Here is a 22,400-nt window from a genome sequence, read left to right as displayed (position 1 = left end):
ACAGCAAGATACATCCAACGTAACATGACATATGTGACACAGAGCCTAATAGACACACAGCGAGATACTTCCAGCGTAACAAGACATATGTGACCCAGAGCCTAATAGACACACAGCGAGATACTTCCAGCGTAACAAGACATATGTGACCCAGAGCCTAATAGACACACAGCGAGATACTTCCAGCGTAACAAGACATATGTGACCCAGAGCCTAATAGACACACAGCGAGATACTTCCAGCGTAACAAGACATATGTGACCCAGAGCCTAATCGACACACAGCGAGATACTTCCAGCGTAACAAGACATATGTGACCCAGAGCCTAATAGACACACAGCGAGATACTTCCAGCGTAACAAGACATATGTGGCCCAAACCCTAATCGACACACAGCGAGATACTTCCAGCGTAACAAGACATATGTGACCCAAAGCCTTATAGACACACAGCGAGATACTTCCAACGTAACAAGACATATATGGACCTAAGCGAGACAAAAGGCGAGATACACCCTAAATTACAAGACATATCCGACCAAAAACCTAACACACAAATAGCAAGATACGCCCAACGTAACCAGGCATGTTGCATCAAAGGACAAATAGCGAGATACCCAACGTACCAAGACATCTTTGGTCCAAACACGTAGCGTGAAACACCCAACGTAACAAGATACAGGGGGTCCAGAGCCTATCAGACACACAGCAAGAGACACCAACCGTAACCAGACATATGTGCCCCTGCGCCTAGCAGACACACAGAGAGAGAGAGACACCCGCCATTACAAGACATATCGCACTAAATCTTAACAGACACACGGCAAGAGACACCCGCCGTTACGAGACATATGGCATCAAAGTGTAGCAGACACACAGCGAGAGACACCCGCCGTAACAAGACATATGGCATCAAAGTCTAGCAGACACATAGCGAGAGACACCCGCCGTACCAAGACATATGGCATCAAAGTGTAGCAGACACACAGCGAGAGACACCCGCCGTAACAAGACATATGGCATCAAAGTCTAGCAGACACACAGCGAGAGACACCCGCCGTACCAAGATATATGGCGCCAAAGCCTAGCAGACACAGAGCGAGAGACACCCACCGTAACAAGACATATGTGGCCCAAAGCCTAGCAGACACAGAGCGAGAGACACCCGCCGTAACAAGACATATGGCGCCAAAGCCTAGCAGACACAGAGCGAGAGACACCCGCCGTACCAAGACATATGGCGCCAAAGCCTAGCAGACACAGAGCGAGAGACACCCGCCGTAACAAGACATATGTGGCCCAAAGCCTAGCTGACACACAGCGAGAGACACCCGCCGTAACAAGACATATGGCGTCAAAGCCTAGCAGACACAGAGCGAGAGACACCCGCCGTACCAAGATATATGGCGCCAAAGCCTAGCAGACACAGAGCGAGAGACACCCGCCGTAACAAGACATATGTGGCCCAAAGCCTAGCTGACACACAGCGAGAGACACCCGCCGTAACAAGACATATGGCGTCAAAGCCTAGCAGACACAGAGCGAGATACACCCGCCGTACATATAGCGCCAAAGTCTAGCAGACACATAGCGAGAGACACCCGCCGTAACCAGACATATGACGCCAAAGTCTAGCAGACACATAGCGAGAGACACCCGCCGTAACAAGACATATGGTGTCAAAGCCTAGCAGACACAGAGCGAGAGACACCCGCCGTAACAAGACATATGGCGCCAAAGCCTAGCAGACACAGAGCGAGAGACACCCGCCGTAACAAGACATATGGCGCCAAAGCCTAGCAGACACAGAGCGAGAGACACCCGCCGTAACAAGACATATGGTGTCAAAGCCTAGCAGACACAGAGCGAGAGACACCCACCGTAACAAGACATATGGCGTCAAAGCCTAGCAGACACATAGCGAGAGACACCCACCGTAACAAGACATATGGCGTCAAAGCCTAGCAGACACAGAGCGAGAGACACCCACCGTAACAAGACATATGGCGTTAAAGCCTAGCAGACACAGAGCGAGAGACACCCACCGTAACAAGACATATGGCGTCAAAGCCTAGCAGACACATAGCGAGAGACACCCACCGTAACAAGACATATGGCGTCAAAGCCTAGCAGACACAGAGCGAGAGACACCCACCGTAACAAGACATATGGCGTTAAAGCCTAGCAGACACAGAGCGAGAGACACCCGCCGTAACAAGACATATGGCGTCAAAGCCTAGCAGACACATAGCGAGAGACACCCACCGTAACAAGACATATGGCGTTAAAGCCTAGCAGACACAGAGCGAGAGACACCCACCGTAACAAGACATATGGCGTCAAAGCCTAGCAGACACAGAGCGAGAGACACCCACCGTAACAAGACATATGGCGTCAAAGCCTAGCAGACACAGAGCGAGAGACACCCACCGTAACAAGACATATGGCGCCAAAGCCTAGCAGACACAGAGCGAGAGACACCCGCCGTAACAAGACATATGGCGTCAAAGCCTAGCAGACACATAGCGAGAGACACCCACCGTAACAAGACATATGGCGCCAAAGCCTAGCAGACACAGAGCGAGAGACACCCGCCGTAACAAGACATATGGCGTCAAAGCCTAGCAGACACAGAGCGAGAGACACCCGCCGTAACAAGACATATGGCGTCAAAGCCTAGCAGACACAGAGCGAGAGACACCCACCGTAACAAGACATATGGCGTCAAAGCCTAGCAGACACACAGCGAGAGACACCCGCCGTACCAAGACATATGGCGTCAAAGCCTAACAGACACAGAGCGAGAGACACCCGCCGTACCAAGACATATGGCGCCAAAGCCTAGCAGACACAGAGCGAGAGACACCCGCCGTAACAAGACATATGGCGTCAAAGCCTAGCAGACACAGAGCGAGAGACACCCGCCGTAACAAGACATATGGCGTCAAAGCCTAGCAGACACAGAGCGAGAGACACCCACCGTAACAAGACATATGGCGTCAAAGCCTAGCAGACACAGAGCGAGAGACACCCACCGTAACAAGACATATGGCGTCAAAGCCTAGCAGACACAGAGCGAGAGACACCCGCCGTACCAAGACATATGGCGTCAAAGCCTAGCAGACACAGAGCGAGAGACACCCACCGTAACAAGACATATGGCATCGAAGTCTAGCAGACACACAGCGAGAGACACCCGCCGTACCAAGATATATGGCGCCAAAGCCTAGCAGACACAGAGCGAGAGACACCCACCGTAACAAGACATATGTGGCCCAAAGCCTAGCAGACACAGAGCGAGAGACACCCACCGTAACAAGACATATGGCATCGAAGTCTAGCAGACACACAGCGAGAGACACCCGCCGTACCAAGATATATGGCGCCAAAGCCTAGCAGACACAGAGCGAGAGACACCCACCGTAACAAGACATATGTGGCCCAAAGCCTAGCAGACACAGAGCGAGAGACACCCACCGTAACAAGACATATGGCATCGAAGTCTAGCAGACACACAGCGAGAGACACCCGCCGTACCAAGATATATGGCGCCAAAGCCTAGCAGACACAGAGCGAGAGACACCCACCGTAACAAGACATATGTGGCCCAAAGCCTAGCAGACACAGAGCGAGAGACACCCGCCGTAACAAGACATATGGCGCCAAAGCCTAGCAGACACAGAGCGAGAGACACCCGCCGTACCAAGACATATGGCGCCAAAGCCTAGCAGACACAGAGCGAGAGACACCCGCCGTAACAAGACATATGTGGCCCAAAGCCTAGCTGACACACAGCGAGAGACACCCGCCGTAACAAGACATATGGCGTCAAAGCCTAGCAGACACAGAGCGAGAGACACCCGCCGTACCAAGATATATGGCGCCAAAGCCTAGCAGACACAGAGCGAGAGACACCCGCCGTAACAAGACATATGTGGCCCAAAGCCTAGCTGACACACAGCGAGAGACACCCGCCGTAACAAGACATATGGCGTCAAAGCCTAGCAGACACAGAGCGAGAGACACCCGCCGTACCAAGACATATGGCATCCCCGCCGTAACAAGACATATGGCGCTAAAGCCTAACAGACACACAGCGAGAGACACCCACCGTAACAAGACATATGGTGTCAAAGCCTAGCAGACACAGAGCGAGAGACACCCGCCGTACCAAGACATATGGCGTTAAAGCCTAGCAGACACACAGCGAGAGACACCCGCCGTAACAAGACATATGGTGTCAAAGCCTAGCAGACACAGAGCGAGAGACACCCGCCGTACCAAGACATATGGCGTTAAAGCCTAGCAGACACACAGCGAGAGACACCCGCCGTAACAAGACATATGGTGTCAAAGCCTAGCAGACACAGAGCGAGAGACACCCGCCGTACCAAGACATATGGCGTTAAAGCCTAGCAGACACACAGCGAGAGACACCCGCCGTAACAAGACATATGGCGTCAAAGCCTAGCAGACACAGAGCGAGAGACACCCACCGTAACAAGACATATGGCGTTAAAGCCTAGCAGAAACAAAGCTAACTTAAAGCAGTAGGTTTGAAAGAAACATAACAAAACAAAGTCAATTAAGTTTCGATTTGTTAAAAGATTCTGTTAAGCGATCACCGGCTCTGAACTAGAATAAAACATTGGCATAGATACATATTACCGTCTTGCAGCGATAAGTGAGTACAGCCAGCGCACTTCTCCCAATTTCTCGAACTATCTGCAGACGCTTATAATAGGATAAGCTCACTATATTTATTAAGGTAAAATTTGTGTTATATTTTCATTTTGAAGAGTTTTAAGACTTCTAAGCGAAATAAGTTTAATCACGATAAACTAATTAGGTTTTTTTAAGTGTTCTTTGGCTCAATGAAATAAGAGACTTACGATAACGATATTTAAACCTTTTCGAGCAATCAGAGCTGGGGGGATTTATGATATACACGCCTGTAAAGAAATGCTACTCTGTATCCGTATGTCTGTTTAAACCAGAGAATAGCAGGCACATTGTTCAACCTTGAACACAATGGTACGCGCTGACTAAGATAATGTTTATTAAACTCAATTGCACCTAGGATGTTCCGATTATATGTTTATAATTGTTCTTAAAACATGTGTGTGACGTCATCCATTGTTCTATTTGTACTCTATATGGTTATTGACTGCGTTCCGTACATTATTTCTACTTACTGTCCAATATTTGAAAAATAGACTGTCCAATACTTTAATAATGGACAGTCATAGTTCAAATAATGAATAGTCAGTAGAAATAGTAATATGGTGTGTTTAACATACTGTGTAATCAAGACGGGTGTTGACAAATTTGTTGTTTTTTTCTTGTAAAAGCTCTCAAAATTGTGTAAAACTATGCACTTATCTGAAAAAGAATGACTTTATATTCAAAACCTTTTTATCTAAGTTTAATACAAATGTTCTTCTTTTTAATACAAAATTCCGATTTTTAGGCTGTTAAAACTCAATTTCCAATGAAGATCTTTCATTTGATCATTAAATCAACATTTAAGTACTTTTATAAATAACTCATGAGATGACTAAACCCAATTACAAAACTTTGGGTGCATCACTTAAATAAGCCAACCTGTTTGCGTTGTATTTCTAAACACGCACGCCCCTTAAATGTCTTAATTACGGGTATAGGTGTTGAGAATTAGGATTCGGTTAAAAATGTGTCATACTTCTGTCCACTTTGCCAAACATATAACTGGCATTTAAAATATAAACTGAAAACAAGTAAGATTTTCCAATTTGGACTTTTAATTCCAAATTTTCACCCTGTTGGGGAGTATACATCATTTCCAATGGAGTGCCTTGTTAAGGGAGTTTTGGCCCCATTTGCCAAAGGAATTGCTGTCTGGAATGACAACAGAAAAAAAGGTCAATAGAATTTTATTTCATTATCACCCTTTTCAACTTACCGTCTAAAACCATGGTTTACTATTCCTGTATTGCACCAGTCAATTGTAACCAAGCCATACTTTTGCCATACATATACGTGTAACGTACTAAATGTTGAATTTAAATGGTTAAAGCAACAGGTTCTCCTTTAAAGTATAAAGATTACTTTTGGGAGCAGACGATGTTAGTCTGTGTTCTAGTAGCTCACTTTTTGTAAATTGATATGTTTAAATTGTAAACGTAAATAAAAGTATGGACTCGGAATCATTGTCTTTATGTTTAAAGTTAAGTTAACAAGTTTAAGTGGACACTTAGAGAGTTCTCCGTAGTGTTACGCTACAGTGCAGACAATCATAAACAAGAACAGAAGGAGAAATAAGAGAAGAATAGTCGGTATTAAGGGGAAGGGGCGGGCGGGCGGGAGAAGAGGGGCTTCACCTACTCTTTCCTACACTGTATATTATAACATTATGGTCCAACAAATTGATCGTATGTATCCATGATTTATATGCGAATTTCTCTTTTCCCAAGCTTGCTGTGAAATGTGTCGTCCTTTATGTTAATTTTATTAAAAATAATTAACAGAGATGCTTTTTTTGTACTATCTCATTCAAAGACAATCCTATTACCGCGCTGATATTCAATGGTATAGCTTTAATATTCATCTAAAACTCTGCCGATCTAAATTAGATATTTTGTTTATCATGCTCATCAATATTGAGTGACGTTAGAACAAGGTGCCTTTACAAAAGAGTTTGTTAAATAGCCAATTCTTGTGTTAATGATATAGCTTTTTGATACGCATCTCTTTGTATAAAAGCATGCAGACTGCCGTCCTTGTTTTGAACGTTTTGAAATCGTTTTTATACATTCAACCAATTGAATTCTTCCAGGAAGAGGTTAAAAAAGAAACATGTGGAATTGTTCCAAATAAAGTGTCCCGACGTAGCTGAATTATATAAAAGATATTTGGGTTATTAAAATAAAATTGTTTTGGAACAGAAAAAGAAATTTACGAAAAAAATGGGAATATTAACAAGCCTTGGACGAGTGTACGTTGTCGTTGTAAATATAATATTTCTCGTAAGTGTTCATGCCTTTTTACTTGCAATGTTTAATCATAAATGTTTAAATATAGTAAATGAATTAATAAATTTTAATTCAGTTGGTTGTGTGTGTGTTTTATTTCCGAAGTACTTGCGTAAAGATAATGACGTGTATTGTTTTTGTTTTTAAATTAATATAACGTGCCTTTTTTAGATTATGTCATATTTAAACGTGTTCACTGCTAGTAAGGTTAGGTACGCTAAATTAAAACACTTACGTAAACATGTTTAAATTGGTCGATTCTTTTAAAATTCGGACATCATTACACTTATAACGTTTGAACGGTTAATGTCTTGAAGATGTTTATTTAGAAACGCTTTTTCGGGCAGATTCAAAATTCACTTGTCCAAAATTGCTTTTGATATAGGTCTGGACCGCCGAGGATGAGTCCTGGAGAGATATATTCAATTTTATTTGTGCATAACTACAAATATGTAGTACGTTAAATTGAAAAATAGTAGATCATTCAATATATATTGATGAAAAACACTGGCGATGAAAATTTGAACAAAATGAACTTTAACGTATTTAGATTTTCCCTCTTTGGTTTGAAAGCTACTCGGACTCGTACTGATATGCGTGCAGTGGCATTTTCAGCCTGCTCAAAATTCAATGTTGTCATTACAAAAGCGGCATAGCCGAAAAAGCAATTTGACGAAAAATGCTCATTTCAAGATTGATACCTAGGTAATCGTATTTTGTCAGAACATGATACAGATGCGGTATTTGCTAGGCACGGCTGGGTAATGTTTAAAAGGGTTTATAAATAGATAGCATTGTCTGGCACCAACACCCGCAGCATCATCGGTCACACCAATCGGAACACCTCGGTCATTTTCAATCGAAAACAACATCGGATGAATGTCGGCACTTCGGTAGAAATAGTTCGTAAAGTTATTAATAAAAGTTAATTGTAGTGTTTTAACGTGTTATCTGCATTACTTTGGTCAACTTGATTACAACAGAAATCTAGTACTGAACAAAAATATAAGTTTTCCTAAGAGTAAAGTCCTTAGGTTTAACTTCTAAATTAAAATAACTACGCGGTCGATCTACATGCAGCGTAGCTATTAAAATGTTATGAATTCTGACATTGTAATCCGTTCAAATACTTTCTAAGTTGTTTTTGATGGGAAATGATCGAGGAGTTCGTGGGGCTTTCTAACGATGATAGATCCCGACCTCGCTTGTGAGTACCATTTTATCAATCAACGTTCGACAAAACATCACAAGATCAGGAAATCGATTGAATACTACGCGATTGTCAGAAATCGAGATTTAATTTCGTAAATTCCAAAAGACCAAGTCTATTATGTATAGTCCATCCATGTGTTTCAAAATATATATCATTACCATAAGAATAATCGATTCGAAAAATCGATATGTTCGTTGACGAGGGGTAACGTTGTTAACGTCATCGCTGTAAACTTTCAAACCTTTGAAATCTCTGGAATTTTTAATGGATACACTTGCACTCTGCATCGTTTGTTACGAGTTTTAGACAGCTGTTTGGCTGTACTTGTTTTATTTGAGAATACCATCAATTATTTCACGTTAAAACGTTAACAAACGTTAATCACGTTGTTATCTTTAACACAATGCTTAACACTCGGCCCATCCTTGTATTGTTTCAAAGTCAAAACGCTACAACTTCCTTTTTCAGGTGTTAGGATTGTCCCTGCTGGGTGGAGGTCTGTTCATCAAGTTTGGGGACAAATACACACAGGTTTGGCTCAATGCCGCGAAAGAACAACTCCAGGTGAGCCGATTGTAGGAGTACTCATTCATAATTAGAGCTATTTGATACGTTTTGGGTCTGTTTTATGGTGTATGTAGTTTGTATTTGTTGTTTTTAGGTTTGTGTCTCGAGTTCATTGTCGGTTGGGCCATTGCCTTGTGCCTTCAAACGGGAATTTGTTGCCGACTTCTGGGCTTATCCATGTAGTTTTGATTGTATTACTGAATACTAGTTAAGAAACAGCTCATGTCACTCGGTTGGATTTACAGTTTATTATTTTAGGTATTTCTTTGATTTCTGACACGCAAATTGCACGTAGTATACTCCCATTGGCCCAGCATCAAAGCAAAAAATATATAATTAACTTTCAATGTATATACTATTATATAGTTATACGTCTTCGATTAAGTCGAGTGACTTCGGTATAGTAATCGCTACAATATTCATCACCAGCAAGGTATACTAGCGAAATTAGCCAACACTCGTTCTTAACATTAACAGTGTGTGTATACCACGTGATAAGTTATGTCATATATGCTACGTCAGAAGGCAACATTTTGCATAAATTGAAGACTTAAATCGAAGATAACTTTTCTTTAACTACACCATTTTAAATAAAACAAAGGGCATTCTATGCCACTTAAAGAGCCCCGCCTTCGTTTTATAACCGTAGTTTGATTAGGTGATTAGTTTCCTCAAACACTTCAACAAACCTGTGTCCATAATAATTGTTTTGACAGTGCTCCGTCAGACGGCCGTATAGTGAAAAGGTTTTTCGAAGTGTTTGAAGAAACTAAACTCTCAATCAAACTCTGGTAAAGACCGAAGGCGGGGATCCGTAAGAGGCGTAGACTGCGCTATGTTTTATCTAATATGGTGAAGAAATAGGGAAGTTATCTTTGTTTCAAGTTTTCATTCGAAGCAAAATATGGCCTTCCGACGTAGCATTTATGACGCAATTTATCACGTGGTACACACACACTGATTAAGGGGTTGATTAAAACGTGATTAAGTGTAGTTTTTAGTTGTGTTAACTGTTTGAAATTAGTTTAAGCTGGTCGTTGTATTTGAAGGTGGTTCCCGCAAGTTGTTACGATGTATTCGTGTGTGACAGCATAATAGTATAAAAATCATGCTGTTGGAATTAGTGGCGGGTTCGTGGTCTAGTGGTAACACACTTGACTGTTAATCCAGAGCTCCTAGGTTCGATTCGCTGCCACACCAGTAAAATACTTATGGTCTTCCGGGCGGGACGTTAAATGAGGGTCCAAAAGCTTGTTTTACAATCTTTGTAAAATAAATAAGTTGAAACTAAATGAGGGTCCCGTGTGACAGTGTTATACACTGGTGTACGTTACAGAACCTGGGTAGATCAAACCAGGATTACATAATGTCTGTGCACTATGCTCCAAAAAAACTAAAATGACTAACAATCTAATCGGAGCACTCGCCGAATGGACAAGGCCCGAGTGCGAGTAAGAATAAGCTTACATACTTAATGTTGGAATAAGTGTGATAGACTAGTTTAAACGCCTAATGGCTCTACACTACTAACTAATTTCCCAGTACATTTATAAGTTAACAGACAACACTTCAGATTGGAAAAATGCCATTTCTAGCGCTTCAACAATTTGACAATCTATACATTTCCTTAAAATTCAGTTTCACCAAAAAAAAAACATTAAAATGGTTTGAGGCGTTTCTCCTAACAAAAATCACTCACTTTAAAGCTGCACTCTCACAGATTGACCATTTTAACAACTTTTTTTTATTTTTTGACTTGAAAAGAGCAAATGTTTTGGTAGATATCTGCAAACCAATGATATAAGATTGCTGACAAGAAATCAGATCGTAGATTTGCATATTTCCGTTCGAAAATTAATGTTTTATGGCTTAAACCGTTACTCACGGTTAAAGAAAAATGCATAAAACATCAATTTTCGAACTTAAATATAAAAGGTAAGTTGCCAGCATTTTATCACGGATTCCATGCCGGATCGGTCGAAAGTAAGCAAAGTTCTAGTCCAGCAGAAAATATTTAATCTCCAAGATAGTCATGTTGTTGTTTTTCTTTCTGGTTGCATGTATTGAACTGAATTCCAAAAACAACAACAATTAAGTATGTGCATTACCCCGACATAAACAAAACATCAGTCTGAAGTAGCATGCTCAATTTTCAATATAGAGTGCATCCTGAAGCGCACACGGGTACTCGGCATTAAGTTATAACGTACCTATAGTGACCTTGGCATTTAGTTATAACGTACATTATCTATAATGAGCTCCTGTTTAGTCGACAGTTCCAAGGCGGCAAGATCAAGATTTATTTTTGTATATATTTTTTAGTTTTCAGTTTTATTGTGACGCTGTGTGTCTATCGTTTCCGCATCAAAGCAGGATCCTCGTAAACGTGTGGCTACTGGGATTGTCCTTGTAGTTTTCATTATATTCCTTACAGAAAAAATAAGCGGAAATATCCATTCCATCAACTCCACGCTTGAGATACCATCTGTTCTACCTTTACTTTTGTAGACTGCATTGTCAAAAACCGGAGTTGACCAAAACTCCAATGTTGAAATTGACATGAACGCCCTACTGGGGACGGTGGCCATCAGTCTTATAGTGATCGGCGCAGTGCTGACAATACTGTCTTTCCTGGGCTGTGTCGGCGCGTGTTGTAAAGCCAAGACCGCGCTTACTGTGGTAAATATGACGCGGTTTTGAAGACGCAGATAAAACCTTTCCACATTCGGCACTCCTTGGCCATTTTCCAATTTTCGGGTGTATGCCGGTACATCAGTAAAAGTAGTTCGTAAAATTTTGAACTATAGTATTAATTAATTATTAGTGTTTTGACGTGTTTTTGTACATCTTGATTTAAATTGAGTGCCAGTAAAATGTATTATTGCATAAATAATTAAGATCCCCAAGAGTAAAGTCACTATGTTTAACTGCTAAATTAAAATAACTACGCGAACTACTTGCAGCGTAGTTAAATGTAAATATTTCTGACATTGTAAACCGTCCATACACATCCGAGGTTGTTTTCCATGGAAAATGACCGAGGTGTTCCGAATTAACCATTTTGCCCTCACTCCTCGGACGAAGTATACCACTGTAAGTATTAGACTTGTTCATCAATGTCACACAAAGTCAGTTTAATCCCCGGATGTCAAGTTTCCCATTAGCATTAACCTACGAACAAGAATATCCTTTTCAACTTGCGGGATATATAGTATATACAATTGGTAATACCATTGTCTTGGTCTCGACATCGTTGTTGCCACCATCGTTGTGCAAAACATTGACCAATGTGTGCCGGAAAGGATAAAAGTCGTGGATCATTTCCACTGTTATTTGAAGCAAGTCCCGTCACACAGGCTAAATATTTATCGAGTTATGCCCCTCTTCTTGCGGTGCATCTAAATGTTGATATTTGCGTTTTGTGTTGTTGTTTTTTTCAGTACGTTGTGATCTGTTCAGTTTTGCTGGTTGTGGAGATAGTTGGCGTGATTCTGCTCTACGCCACTGATACCGTAAGTGTACATGTTTAATACATGAGGACGGGCTTATCACATAACTGCGAAGAGCCTTAGATGTACATAAAATTATACTCTTTAGCTACCTACGAGGTTATGTCCCCGCTAACGTTTCCATTGGCATTGTGAAATAGAAGAGTTAGAAAATGTTGTCTTACGCATTTTATAATAATGTTTTTAGTATATTTTAGCAAAGAACAAACACACACAAAAAGAGGAAACGGTTGTACACGAACATTCTTTTACCTAGTAATTCAAGAGTCAGTAGAGAAAACGTTGTGTGTCTGATAAACGTAAGCGCCTACGATTTAACGAAGTACGCCTAGCTCTCATTGTCACGGTTCCCAGCCGCGTTTCCCAACGACTTGTTTATAGGTACGAACATAGAACATTTGGCCCCGATCTGTTTTCTTTGTTGTACAAATGTTGATATTCTTTTGTATGCACTTGGAATACTGGGGAGTTCACCACGACGGTAATACGAACAACAACGTCACACTCTTCATTTGCGTAGAATATCATATTGAATTGTAGAGCAGATCTATCCATGTGTACCGAATCATCATAAATTTAAAGTCGTGATCGATTGTGAGCATTCACGATAATCCACTACCACGTACACGATGCGTGTAAGATTATGGCGATTGTACGAGTACGACAGCACTACGTTTAGGCTTCGTTTAAGAAAACGTATATCATAATACCACCACGATCACAGGTGTCCGTCACATAGCTTGATCACTAAAGTATGGCCATACAGTCCTTTGATACTGTTTAAAAATTAACAAAAAAATAATTTAAATTGATAAAATGACATTTCGATAAATTTCTAAGAGTATAACGGACACCTGTGACCACAATCTTTTTGAACAACTGTCTTTACTTTTCTCACTTCACCACATGCACCAGAATCACCGAGGACTCAGCACGATTCACGCAAATTTTGTTAGGAATCTGTTCATAATATTTAACGTGCGACGCCTATAAAACACCAACAGATCCCTTCCGGAAAAAGCATACTCGACCCTGAAGGGGTCAACCCGTCTTTATATACTGTAAATTTTCAATCCACACATAGCCCGGGCTTTGCTACTTTGCATATTACCAACCAAGTACACGTACGTATTATGAACGTACTTCCGTCTAAAACGGAATACTATGAACGCACATCCGCCGACTACAGCGGACGGTTACATTATGTCAAGCATTTGAATCACGATTATCTTAATCGTAGCCTATCGTAGCACAACGCGTGACATAGAGAGCCAGCTGGCTTAACCGGTAATAGGTACACAGTAAAAACGAGGTAAACGACGTACCTGCCACCTGCAATATTTTCAGATCGACGACATGGCGAAAACGAAGCTCAAGTCAACCATAACTAAATCGTACTCTGGGCTAGCCGGAAGTGACGTCACTACTGTTGCGTGGAACATAATCATGATACAGGCGAGTCTCTTTCTCGTTTGTGTTGAATGTCATATTTAATAGGATATGTAGATGTCTTGTAATCGATTGGTAGATCTCGAAGTCGGTAGTATTTTTCATTTTTAAACGAGTAGATATACTCACAATGGTCTGAATGCATTTATCAGTATAGTTCGACTTCCTGATGCCAAGTGTGCGTGCAGTTCAAGTTTTGAAACCTGATTGTGTTGAACAGCAGCCAATTGTATACAACTGTTGTTTTTTTTGGTTGGTTAAATAACGTTAGCCAGCATGTTTATTGGTCCAATGATTACTGTTGACCAATGAAATTGCTTTTATCTTCAGACTTTCCATGTGTACTGATTGAACGCGCACGGGTATGCTGGTGCAGTCCTTAAATATAGTCCATTTCTATTTTTACATCAGATGAAGTGTTGTGGTGTAGATGGCTACAAAGATTTCGAGAATGGAAACTCCTGGGACCTCAAGGAGACAACCAACCCCGCGAACAAGGTGCGGGTGCTCAAAATGCCTGTCTCGTGTTGCAAGTCACTTCCGCAATCTGACGACTTAAGCTGCGCCCAGACCGTCAGTGACACGCTGAATTATCACGATACGGTAAGAAGAACTATGCTTATAGAGCCCAAATGTCCGTTAACATGTTGGATCACTGCCCTGCATTTAGTAAATGCGTTGCAAACATTTGCCCTGCGTTCAGTGAAAGTGTGAATAATGTGTGTCCTGTTTTCAGTAAAGGTGTGGCTAACGTTTGCCCCGGCCTGGGGTCAGTAAAGGTGTGGCTAACGTTTGCCCAGGCCTTGGATCAGTAAAGGTGTGGATAACGTTTGCCCCGGCCTGGGGTCAGTAAAGGTGTGGATAACGTTTGCCCAGGCCTGGGGTCAGTAAAGGTGTGGATAATGTTTGCCCAGGCCTGGGGTCAGTAAAGGTGTGGATAACGTTTGCCCCGGCCTGGGGTCAGTAAAGGTGTGGATAACGTTTGCCCAGGCCTGGGGTCAGTAAAGGTGTGGATAACGTTTGCCCAGGCCTGGGGTCAGTAAAGGTGTGGCTAACGTTTGCCCCGGCCTGGGGTCAGTAAAGGTGTGGATAACGTTTGCCCCGGCCTGGGGTCAGTAAAGGTGTGGATAACGTTTGCCCCGGCCTGGGGTCAGTAAAGGTGTGGCTAACGTTTGCCCAGGCCTTGGATCAGTAAAGGTGTGGATAACGTTTGCCCAGGCCTGGGGTCAGTAAAGGTGTGGATAACGTTTGCCCCGGCCTGGGGTCAGTAAAGGTGTGGCTAACGTTTGCCCCGGCCTTGGATCAGTAAAGGTGTGGATAACGTTTGCCCCGGCCTGGGGTCAGTAAAGGTGTGGATAACGTTTGCCCCGGCCTGGGGTCAGTAAAGGTGTGGCTAACGTTTGCCCAGGCCTTGGATCAGTAAAGGTGTGGATAACGTTTGCCCAGGCCTGGGGTCAGTAAAGGTGTGGATAACGTTTGCCCAGGCCTGGGGTCAGTAAAGGTGTGGCTAACGTTTGCCCCGGCCTGGGGTCAGTAAAGGTGTGGCTAACGTTTGCCCCGGCCTGGGGTCAGTAAAGGTGTGGATAACGTTTGCCCAGGCCTGGGGTCAGTAAAGGTGTGGATAATGTTTGCCCAGGCCTGGGGTCAGTAAAGGTGTGGATAATGTTTGCCCAGGCCTGGGGTCAGTAAAGGTGTGGATAATGTTTGCCCCGGCCTGGGGTCAGTAAAGGTGTGGATAATGTTTGCCCAGGCCTGGGGTCAGTAAAGGTGTGGATAATGTTTGCCCAGGCCTGGGGTCAGTAAAGGTGTGGATAATGTTTGCCCAGGCCTGGGGTCAGTAAAGGTGTGGCTAACGTTTGCCCCGGCCTGGGGTCAGTAAAGGTGTGGATAATGTTTGCCCCGGCCTGGGGTCAGTAAAGGTGTGGATAATGTTTGCCCAGGCCTGGGGTCAGTAAAGGTGTGGATAATGTTTGCCCCGGCCTGGGGTCAGTAAAGGTGTGGATAACGTTTTCCCAGGCCTGGGGTCAGTAAAGGTGTGGATAACGTTTTCCCAGGCCTGGGGTCAGTAAAGGCGTGGCTAACGTTTGCCCCGGCCTGGGGTCAGTAAAGGTGTGTATAACGTTTGCCCCGGCCTGGGGTCAGTAAAGGTGTGTATAACGTTTGCCCCGGCCTGGGGTCAGTAAAGGTGTGGATAACGTTTTCCCAGGCCTGGGGTCAGTAAAGGTGTGTATAACGTTTGCCCCGGCCTGGGGTCAGTAAAGGTGTGGATAACGTTTGCCCCGGCCTGGGGTCAGTAAAGGCGTGGCTAACGTTTGCCCCGGCCTGGGGTCAGTAAAGGTGTGGATAACGTTTGCCCCGGCCTGGGGTCAGTAAAGGTGTGGATAATGTTTGCCCAGGCCTGGGGTCAGTAAAGGTGTGGATAATGTTTGCCCAGGCCTTGGATCAGTAAAGGTGTGGATAATGTTTGCCCCGGCCTGGGGTCAGTAAAGGTGTGGATAATGTTTGCCCAGGCCTTGGATCAGTAAAGGTGTGGATAACGTTTGCCCCGGCCTGGGGTCAGTAAAGGTGTGGCTAACGTTTGCCCAGGCCTTGGATCAGTAAAGGTGTGGATAACGTTTGCCCAGGCCTGGGGTCAGTAAAGGTGTGGCTAACGTTTGCCCAGGCCTTGGATCAGTAAAGGTGTGGATAACGTTTGCCCCGGCCTGGGGTCAGTAAAGGTGTGGATAACGTTTGCCCAGGCCTGGGGTCAGTAAAGGTGTGGATAATGTTTGCCCAGGCCTGGGGTCAGTAAAGGTGTGGCTAACGTTTGCCCCGGCCTGGGGTCAGTAAAGGTGTGGATAACGTTTGCCCAGGCCTGGGGTCAGTAAAGGTGTGGATAATGTTTGCCCAGGCCTTGGATCAGTAAAGGTGTGGATAACGTTTGCCCCGGCCTGGGGTCAGTAAAGGTGTGGATAATGTTTGCCCCGGCCTGGGGTCAGTAAAGGTGTGGATAATGTTTGCCCAGGCCTGGGGTCAGTAAAGGTGTGGCTAACGTTTGCCCCGGCCTGGGGTCAGTAAAGGTGTGGATAACGTTTGCCCAGGCCTTGGATCAGTAAAGGTGTGGATAACGTTTGCCCCGGCCTGGGGTCAGTAAAGGTGTGGCTAACGTTTGCCCAGGCCTTGGATCAGTAAAGGTGTGGATAACGTTTGCCCCGGCCTGGGGTCAGTAAAGGTGTGGATAACGTTTGCCCCGGCCTGGGGTCAGTAAAGGTGTGGATAACGTTTGCCCCGGCCTGGGGTCAGTAAAGGTGTGGATAATGTTTGCCCCGGCCTGGGGTCAGTAAAGGTGTGGATAATGTTTGCCCAGGCCTGGGGTCAGTAAAGGTGTGGATAATGTTTGCCCAGGCCTGGGGTCAGTAAAGGTGTGGATAACGTTTGCCCAGGCCTGGGGTCAGTAAAGGTGTGGATAACGTTTTCCCAGGCCTGGGGTCAGTAAAGGTGTGGATAACGTTTTCCCCGGCCTGGGGTCAGTAAAGGTGTGGATAACGTTTGCCCTGATCTGGGGTCAGTAAAGGTGTGGCTAACGTTTGCCCTGATCTGGGGTCAGTAAAGGTGTGGATAACGTTTTCCCAGGCCTGGGGTCAGTAAAGGTGTGGATAACGTTTTCCCAGGCCTGGGGTCAGTAAAGGTGTGGATAACGTTTGCCCAGGCCTGGGATCAGTAAAGGTGTGGATAACGTTTGCCCTGGCCTGGGGTCAGTAAAGGTGTGGATAATGTTTGCCCTGGCCTGGGGTCAGTAAAGGTGTGGATAACGTTTGCCCAGGCCTGGGGTCAGTAAAGGTGTGGATAACGTTTGCCCTGGCCTGGGGTCAGTAAAGGTGTGGATAACGTTTGCCCAGGCCTGGGGTCAGTAAAGGTGTGGATAACGTTTGCCCCGGCCTGGGGTCAGTAAAGGTGTGGATAACGTTTTCCCCGGCCTGGGGTCAGTAAAGGTGTGGATAACGTTTGCCCAGGCCTGGGGTCAGTAAAGGTGTGGATAATGTTTGCCCAGGCCTGGGGTCAGTAAAGGTGTGGATAACGTTTGCCCTGGCCTGGGGTCAGTAAAGGTGTGGATAACGTTTGCCCAGGCCTGGGGTCAGTAAAGGTGTGGATAACGTTTGCCCAGGCCTGGGGTCAGTAAAGGTGTGGCTAACGTTTGCCCCGGCCTGGGGTCAGTAAAGGTGTGGATAATGTTTGCCCCGGCCTGGGGTCAGTAAAGGTGTGGATAATGTTTGCCCAGGCCTGGGGTCAGTAAAGGTGTGGATAATGTTTGCCCCGGCCTGGGGTCAGTAAAGGTGTGTATAACGTTTGCCCAGGCCTGGGGTCAGTAAAGGTGTGGATAATGTTTGCCCAGGCCTGGGGTCAGTAAAGGTGTGGATAATGTTTGCCCCGGCCTGGGGTCAGTAAAGGTGTGGATAATGTTTGCCCAGGCCTTGGATCAGTAAAGGTGTGGATAACGTTTGCCCTGCATGAGCGAGAGTGAGCCTAACTCAGGACTAGACTTTTTTTGTTCCCAAAGTTACTGTTATAAGTATTACGGGGTTGTCCAGTTAGCGCAGTGCTCGCTTTTCACCTTCGCATGTGCGTATGTTCGGTTGTTATAAACCCGGGCAGGTGGGATTCCTCCGGGTACTCAGAGTGCCCCCACAACACAAGACCACAGTCTCGCGTAAAGTCGGGTCGACGAGAGTGGTTAATATTATTATCAACAATCGATGTAAAAAATAAGTTGAAAATTTTATTACAGACTCCAATATCACAAAAATACTCAGTCAGATCTCAATATCAATCTCAGCTTATTTTCTCATTTATTTATTTTTGGACAAGTTGTGTTTGTAGGTTAGAATTGTATAGAAATGTTCTATGTGTTTAGACCAGTTTTATGTGTTCTGGACGATTTAGATTTAGTCACAGATGTTACATATAGGCAATTCAATTCGTAGCTTTGCTTTAAATAACGGTTTGATAAGTTGTGTGTCACTCGTTTATTTTTTGTGTGCTACTGGGCTTATCCCTGTAGTTTTCATCGCGTATGTAGTATTCTGTTCATACCAGACAATCTCATGAAATAATCGTGTGTATCTAATGAAAATCCAGCCACTATACGAATAGGATGGTGTTGGCGCCTTGGTACGTTTCATTTGTCTATTTTCAGGGTTGCTATGATAAAGTGTGGGAACTAACAATTGCGAACCCTGGGTACGCCATTGGGGTTCTGTGTGGAGTTGGGATATTCCAGGTATGTGGCAGTTTCAATTAACTATAAAACTGCGCTCGTTCGAATAGGCGGTCGTTCGAGAACCGGCGGTCCCTCGAGGTCGGAGCTTGGTCCCGAACATGTTTCCTCCTTGCATGTCACACAATCACAGAAAAAGGCTGGGCATGTCACATATTTAGACTGATCGACACATTTGAGAATGGTTCGGAGCACTGTTTCAATAAAGATCAATATAGATCGTTAAGACCAGACGTAAACTATAAGTAACGTTCAACGTTCATCGTTTAGAGTCTGCCCGTATGTTCACGGGTCTGCCGAGCACTCTTAAGCAGTGTGAGATTTACCAGTAAGATTTCTGATTGAAACAGGACCCTGCTGTATTGTTTTGAAATATCGAAACACCAGTCATGATTCGTGTTAACCGACTTTAGTCTATATATATGCCGATGGATGATTATACAAAAATAAGCAATTTATTTATTTGATAATTTCAAACAGTGTATCACTGGGATATGCTTGGTCATGCATATTCTTAATATCATTTAAATGATATGTTCCCGCTCATGCATACTGGTCGTGTACACGATGCCATGTTCTCCAGCGGGGAAGTCATGAGACCGACAGTAATAGTTCGGTTATGCAAGCGGAACGATATATATTATACAATCTCTGAATTTGATGTTTTTTTTTCCATTGTAGCTACTCTTGATCGTGTCGGGAATCGCCATCTTGGTCATGAACGATGATGCCAAGGTCAGGCCTGCCGGCCGTCCCCAGCGGAGAGAGCAATGGTGATGACGTCATTGTCACGTGACTTTTTGTGAGTGCTGTAGTATTATCATTGGATGGTGGTATAATATGGAATTAGCACTATGCAAATTATTTAAGATAAAATGGTAAAAATCAGTTGTTATGTTTTTCTATTAAAGGGATATGCAAATGTTTGTTAACGAATAAAGCATCCATGTGAAATTGACAACAGCTATTCGTATATCGCCAGTCAACGTATTAGAACAGCAGAGTCATAAGTCCTAGGTTATAAACTATTAAACGGATCCTGAAAAAAATCCAAACATTTAACAACAATATGGTAGAAATTATGCAAATATTTAAGCCTGATCCCCCTAAACCTAACGTCAAATCCTGAGCCCGCCCCCTAAGAGTTTCAGGGTATTAAAGCCACGAAAAGAAAAGCCAATTGAAATAGAAAACGGAACATGTAAGGAATTTTGTTTGGGTTCAATGCAGATCCCGTCCAATGCCTTTAAATACTCATAATTTGACCCCAAAGAGCATGAACAAATATACGTATTGAAATTATTATGTTTTACGGTAATATAACCATTAAATGAGATTTCTTCTACTTCCAGGCGCAGACAAAGCAGTGTGCGAGTTGAAAACTTTTGGACATTGAGCATACACTCGCGTGTTGAGTGTTTTACTCTTCCTCGGTTTTATTCTTGTTTTTTTTTTTACTTTTACAATATGGAATCGTAGCGAACTGTGATAAAATAAAGCATATAATAAATTATTTAGATAGATAAAAACAATATTAACAATTATAATTAACTGCTGTTTCCATGGAAGCAAACAATTTTTAGTGTTTTTTTTCCTCTTCATAACGCAAGTAAATTCGTAAAAAAAGACATTGAGTCAATTGTATTCTCTTCACCTAAAGGGACTCACTGACATTTTTTATGTTGAACTTTTATTTTGAAATTTGTCAAAATTGATTTATTTTACTTACATTTTAAACAAACACCAGACAGGAACAGACACATACATCATATTAATTTGGTAAATCTAAGCTATAAATCAATTTTTCAAAAGCTTTTAAACAAACTAGAGCATATATAATTAAAATATTTATCAAAATGCGCCAAAATTTGAACCGTTGAGGATTTTTTTTATTATTGAAACACGCATTTTGTTCATATTGAACACAAACGTAATTTACTGGATACCCGACGATCGTCCCTCTAAACCTCTCTATATGTGAATCTGATGTTTCCTTAATAAAGATACAGAACCTCTAACGAGTCAATGGCATTGTTTTCCAGCGTCAAAATCCCCATATTGACTCTTGCTGTTCATGAGCACTATCCAAAATGATCAATTGGAACACGCTCGGCTATTGTTCAGTATTGTTCAGTACGGTCAAGAAAAAAACATTTTACATTCAACCAACTTTTTAATACAATAAACATCTCGTAACTGCTACCCGACTGCACTAGCTTTAAAAAAAACAAACGCTCCTCAACAATATTTACGGTGGTGGGACTCTTACTAGACCGATAATGTTTATAAAAAGTTCGAACTTTACTCCGATATCATATATAAGCAGCCATTCCGTATCTTGGGTGTTTTGATTTGTCCTTACTAAATGGGCAAAAGCTTCAGCAATGTGATGCATTAGTCAATTAATACCACGCCACCCCCGCAACCCCAGGTCCGGGGTTATACCGGGGATAGCCGTGGAAATAGGCCGTGTTTTTACCTTTCGGTTTGCCCCGCAGTGCCGGGTGAATGCGGTGGTTTTGTCTTCGTGCCAAAAATAGCGGGGAATGGGCCTCTAGGGTCCCTGGGTGCGGGGGCATTTGGTGGGGATTTTACCAGCACTTCGTTCCCGCAGGATGGGGATTTTACCCGATTGGCTGGACGAAAAGTCAAAGTCCCCGCTATTCCCCGGACTTCGGGGGACGTGTTTAAAATTGACAGGTGCATTAGTTATGGCAACAAGTTTCTGGCACACCGGTAAGGCGTTTCCGGTGAATACGGCCGTGAAGAAAACCTACAATCCGGCACATCCCATGCCAATCACACTACACAGTGAACTCCCTTGACGAGCAGGGATCTCTGCCAACACGTGCTTAACTTAATTTTTAGCTTTACACGCATTTATGCAATATGCTTAAGTTCCATTGAAGAACGTTGGTTTAAAAATGCAAGACAAATTACATTTTTGAATGACATCACGTAATTCTTAACATCTCACATGACATGCGTCTTGGCAAACTCCCATTCGGAACTCCTCGGCCTTTTTCCATATAAAACAACTGGTGTTTTCGATGGGAAATCGGGCCGAGGAGTTCCGGAATAGCAAACTCCACACAGTGTTCTTCCCTAACAGTTCACATGTAAGTCACGTGACCATACTGCGCTGGGCTTTTATAAATATCATATCGGTCAAGATTGTAAATTATCTTTTTTTCTATTTTAACCTCAATGCACCTTGAAATAAAATTGATTAAAACTATCAAAAACAGAGAGAAGAAAAAAAAGCATTAGAAAAAAAGTATATAAACTAGAACTATCACTGAAGGTGATTAATACCCCCGAACGCCGCCTCTCATTATGATTTATCATTGTATGAAGTTTTATGCTATTCCATCTAGTAGTTTTCAAGTTACTGTCCGG

General features: G+C 43.3%; 1 protein-coding gene across 1 annotated transcript; it reads left to right on the top strand.

Annotated features, from left to right (window-relative positions):
• The first annotated feature begins 6,822 nt into the window (after window positions 1–6,822).
• LOC128234239 (tetraspanin-18-like) lies at window positions 6,823–21,019 on the top strand. Its single transcript, XM_052948348.1, has 9 exons — window positions 6,823–7,003; window positions 8,691–8,786; window positions 11,298–11,468; window positions 12,230–12,301; window positions 13,646–13,753; window positions 14,159–14,350; window positions 18,921–19,004; window positions 19,683–19,803; window positions 20,354–21,019. The coding sequence occupies exons 1-8, from the start codon at window positions 6,944–6,946 to the stop codon at window positions 19,776–19,778; spliced, it is 879 nt and encodes a 292-aa protein (XP_052804308.1). The 5' UTR covers window positions 6,823–6,943; the 3' UTR covers window positions 19,779–19,803; window positions 20,354–21,019.
• Window positions 21,020–22,400: the final 1,381 nt, after the last annotated feature.

The sequence above is a fragment of the Mya arenaria genome, chromosome 5 (assembly GCF_026914265.1).
Source record: "Mya arenaria isolate MELC-2E11 chromosome 5, ASM2691426v1".
Lineage (NCBI taxonomy): Eukaryota > Metazoa > Mollusca > Bivalvia > Myida > Myidae > Mya > Mya arenaria.
Note: the sequence above shows the minus strand (reverse complement) of the source record. Positions and strands in the feature narration are given on the sequence as shown.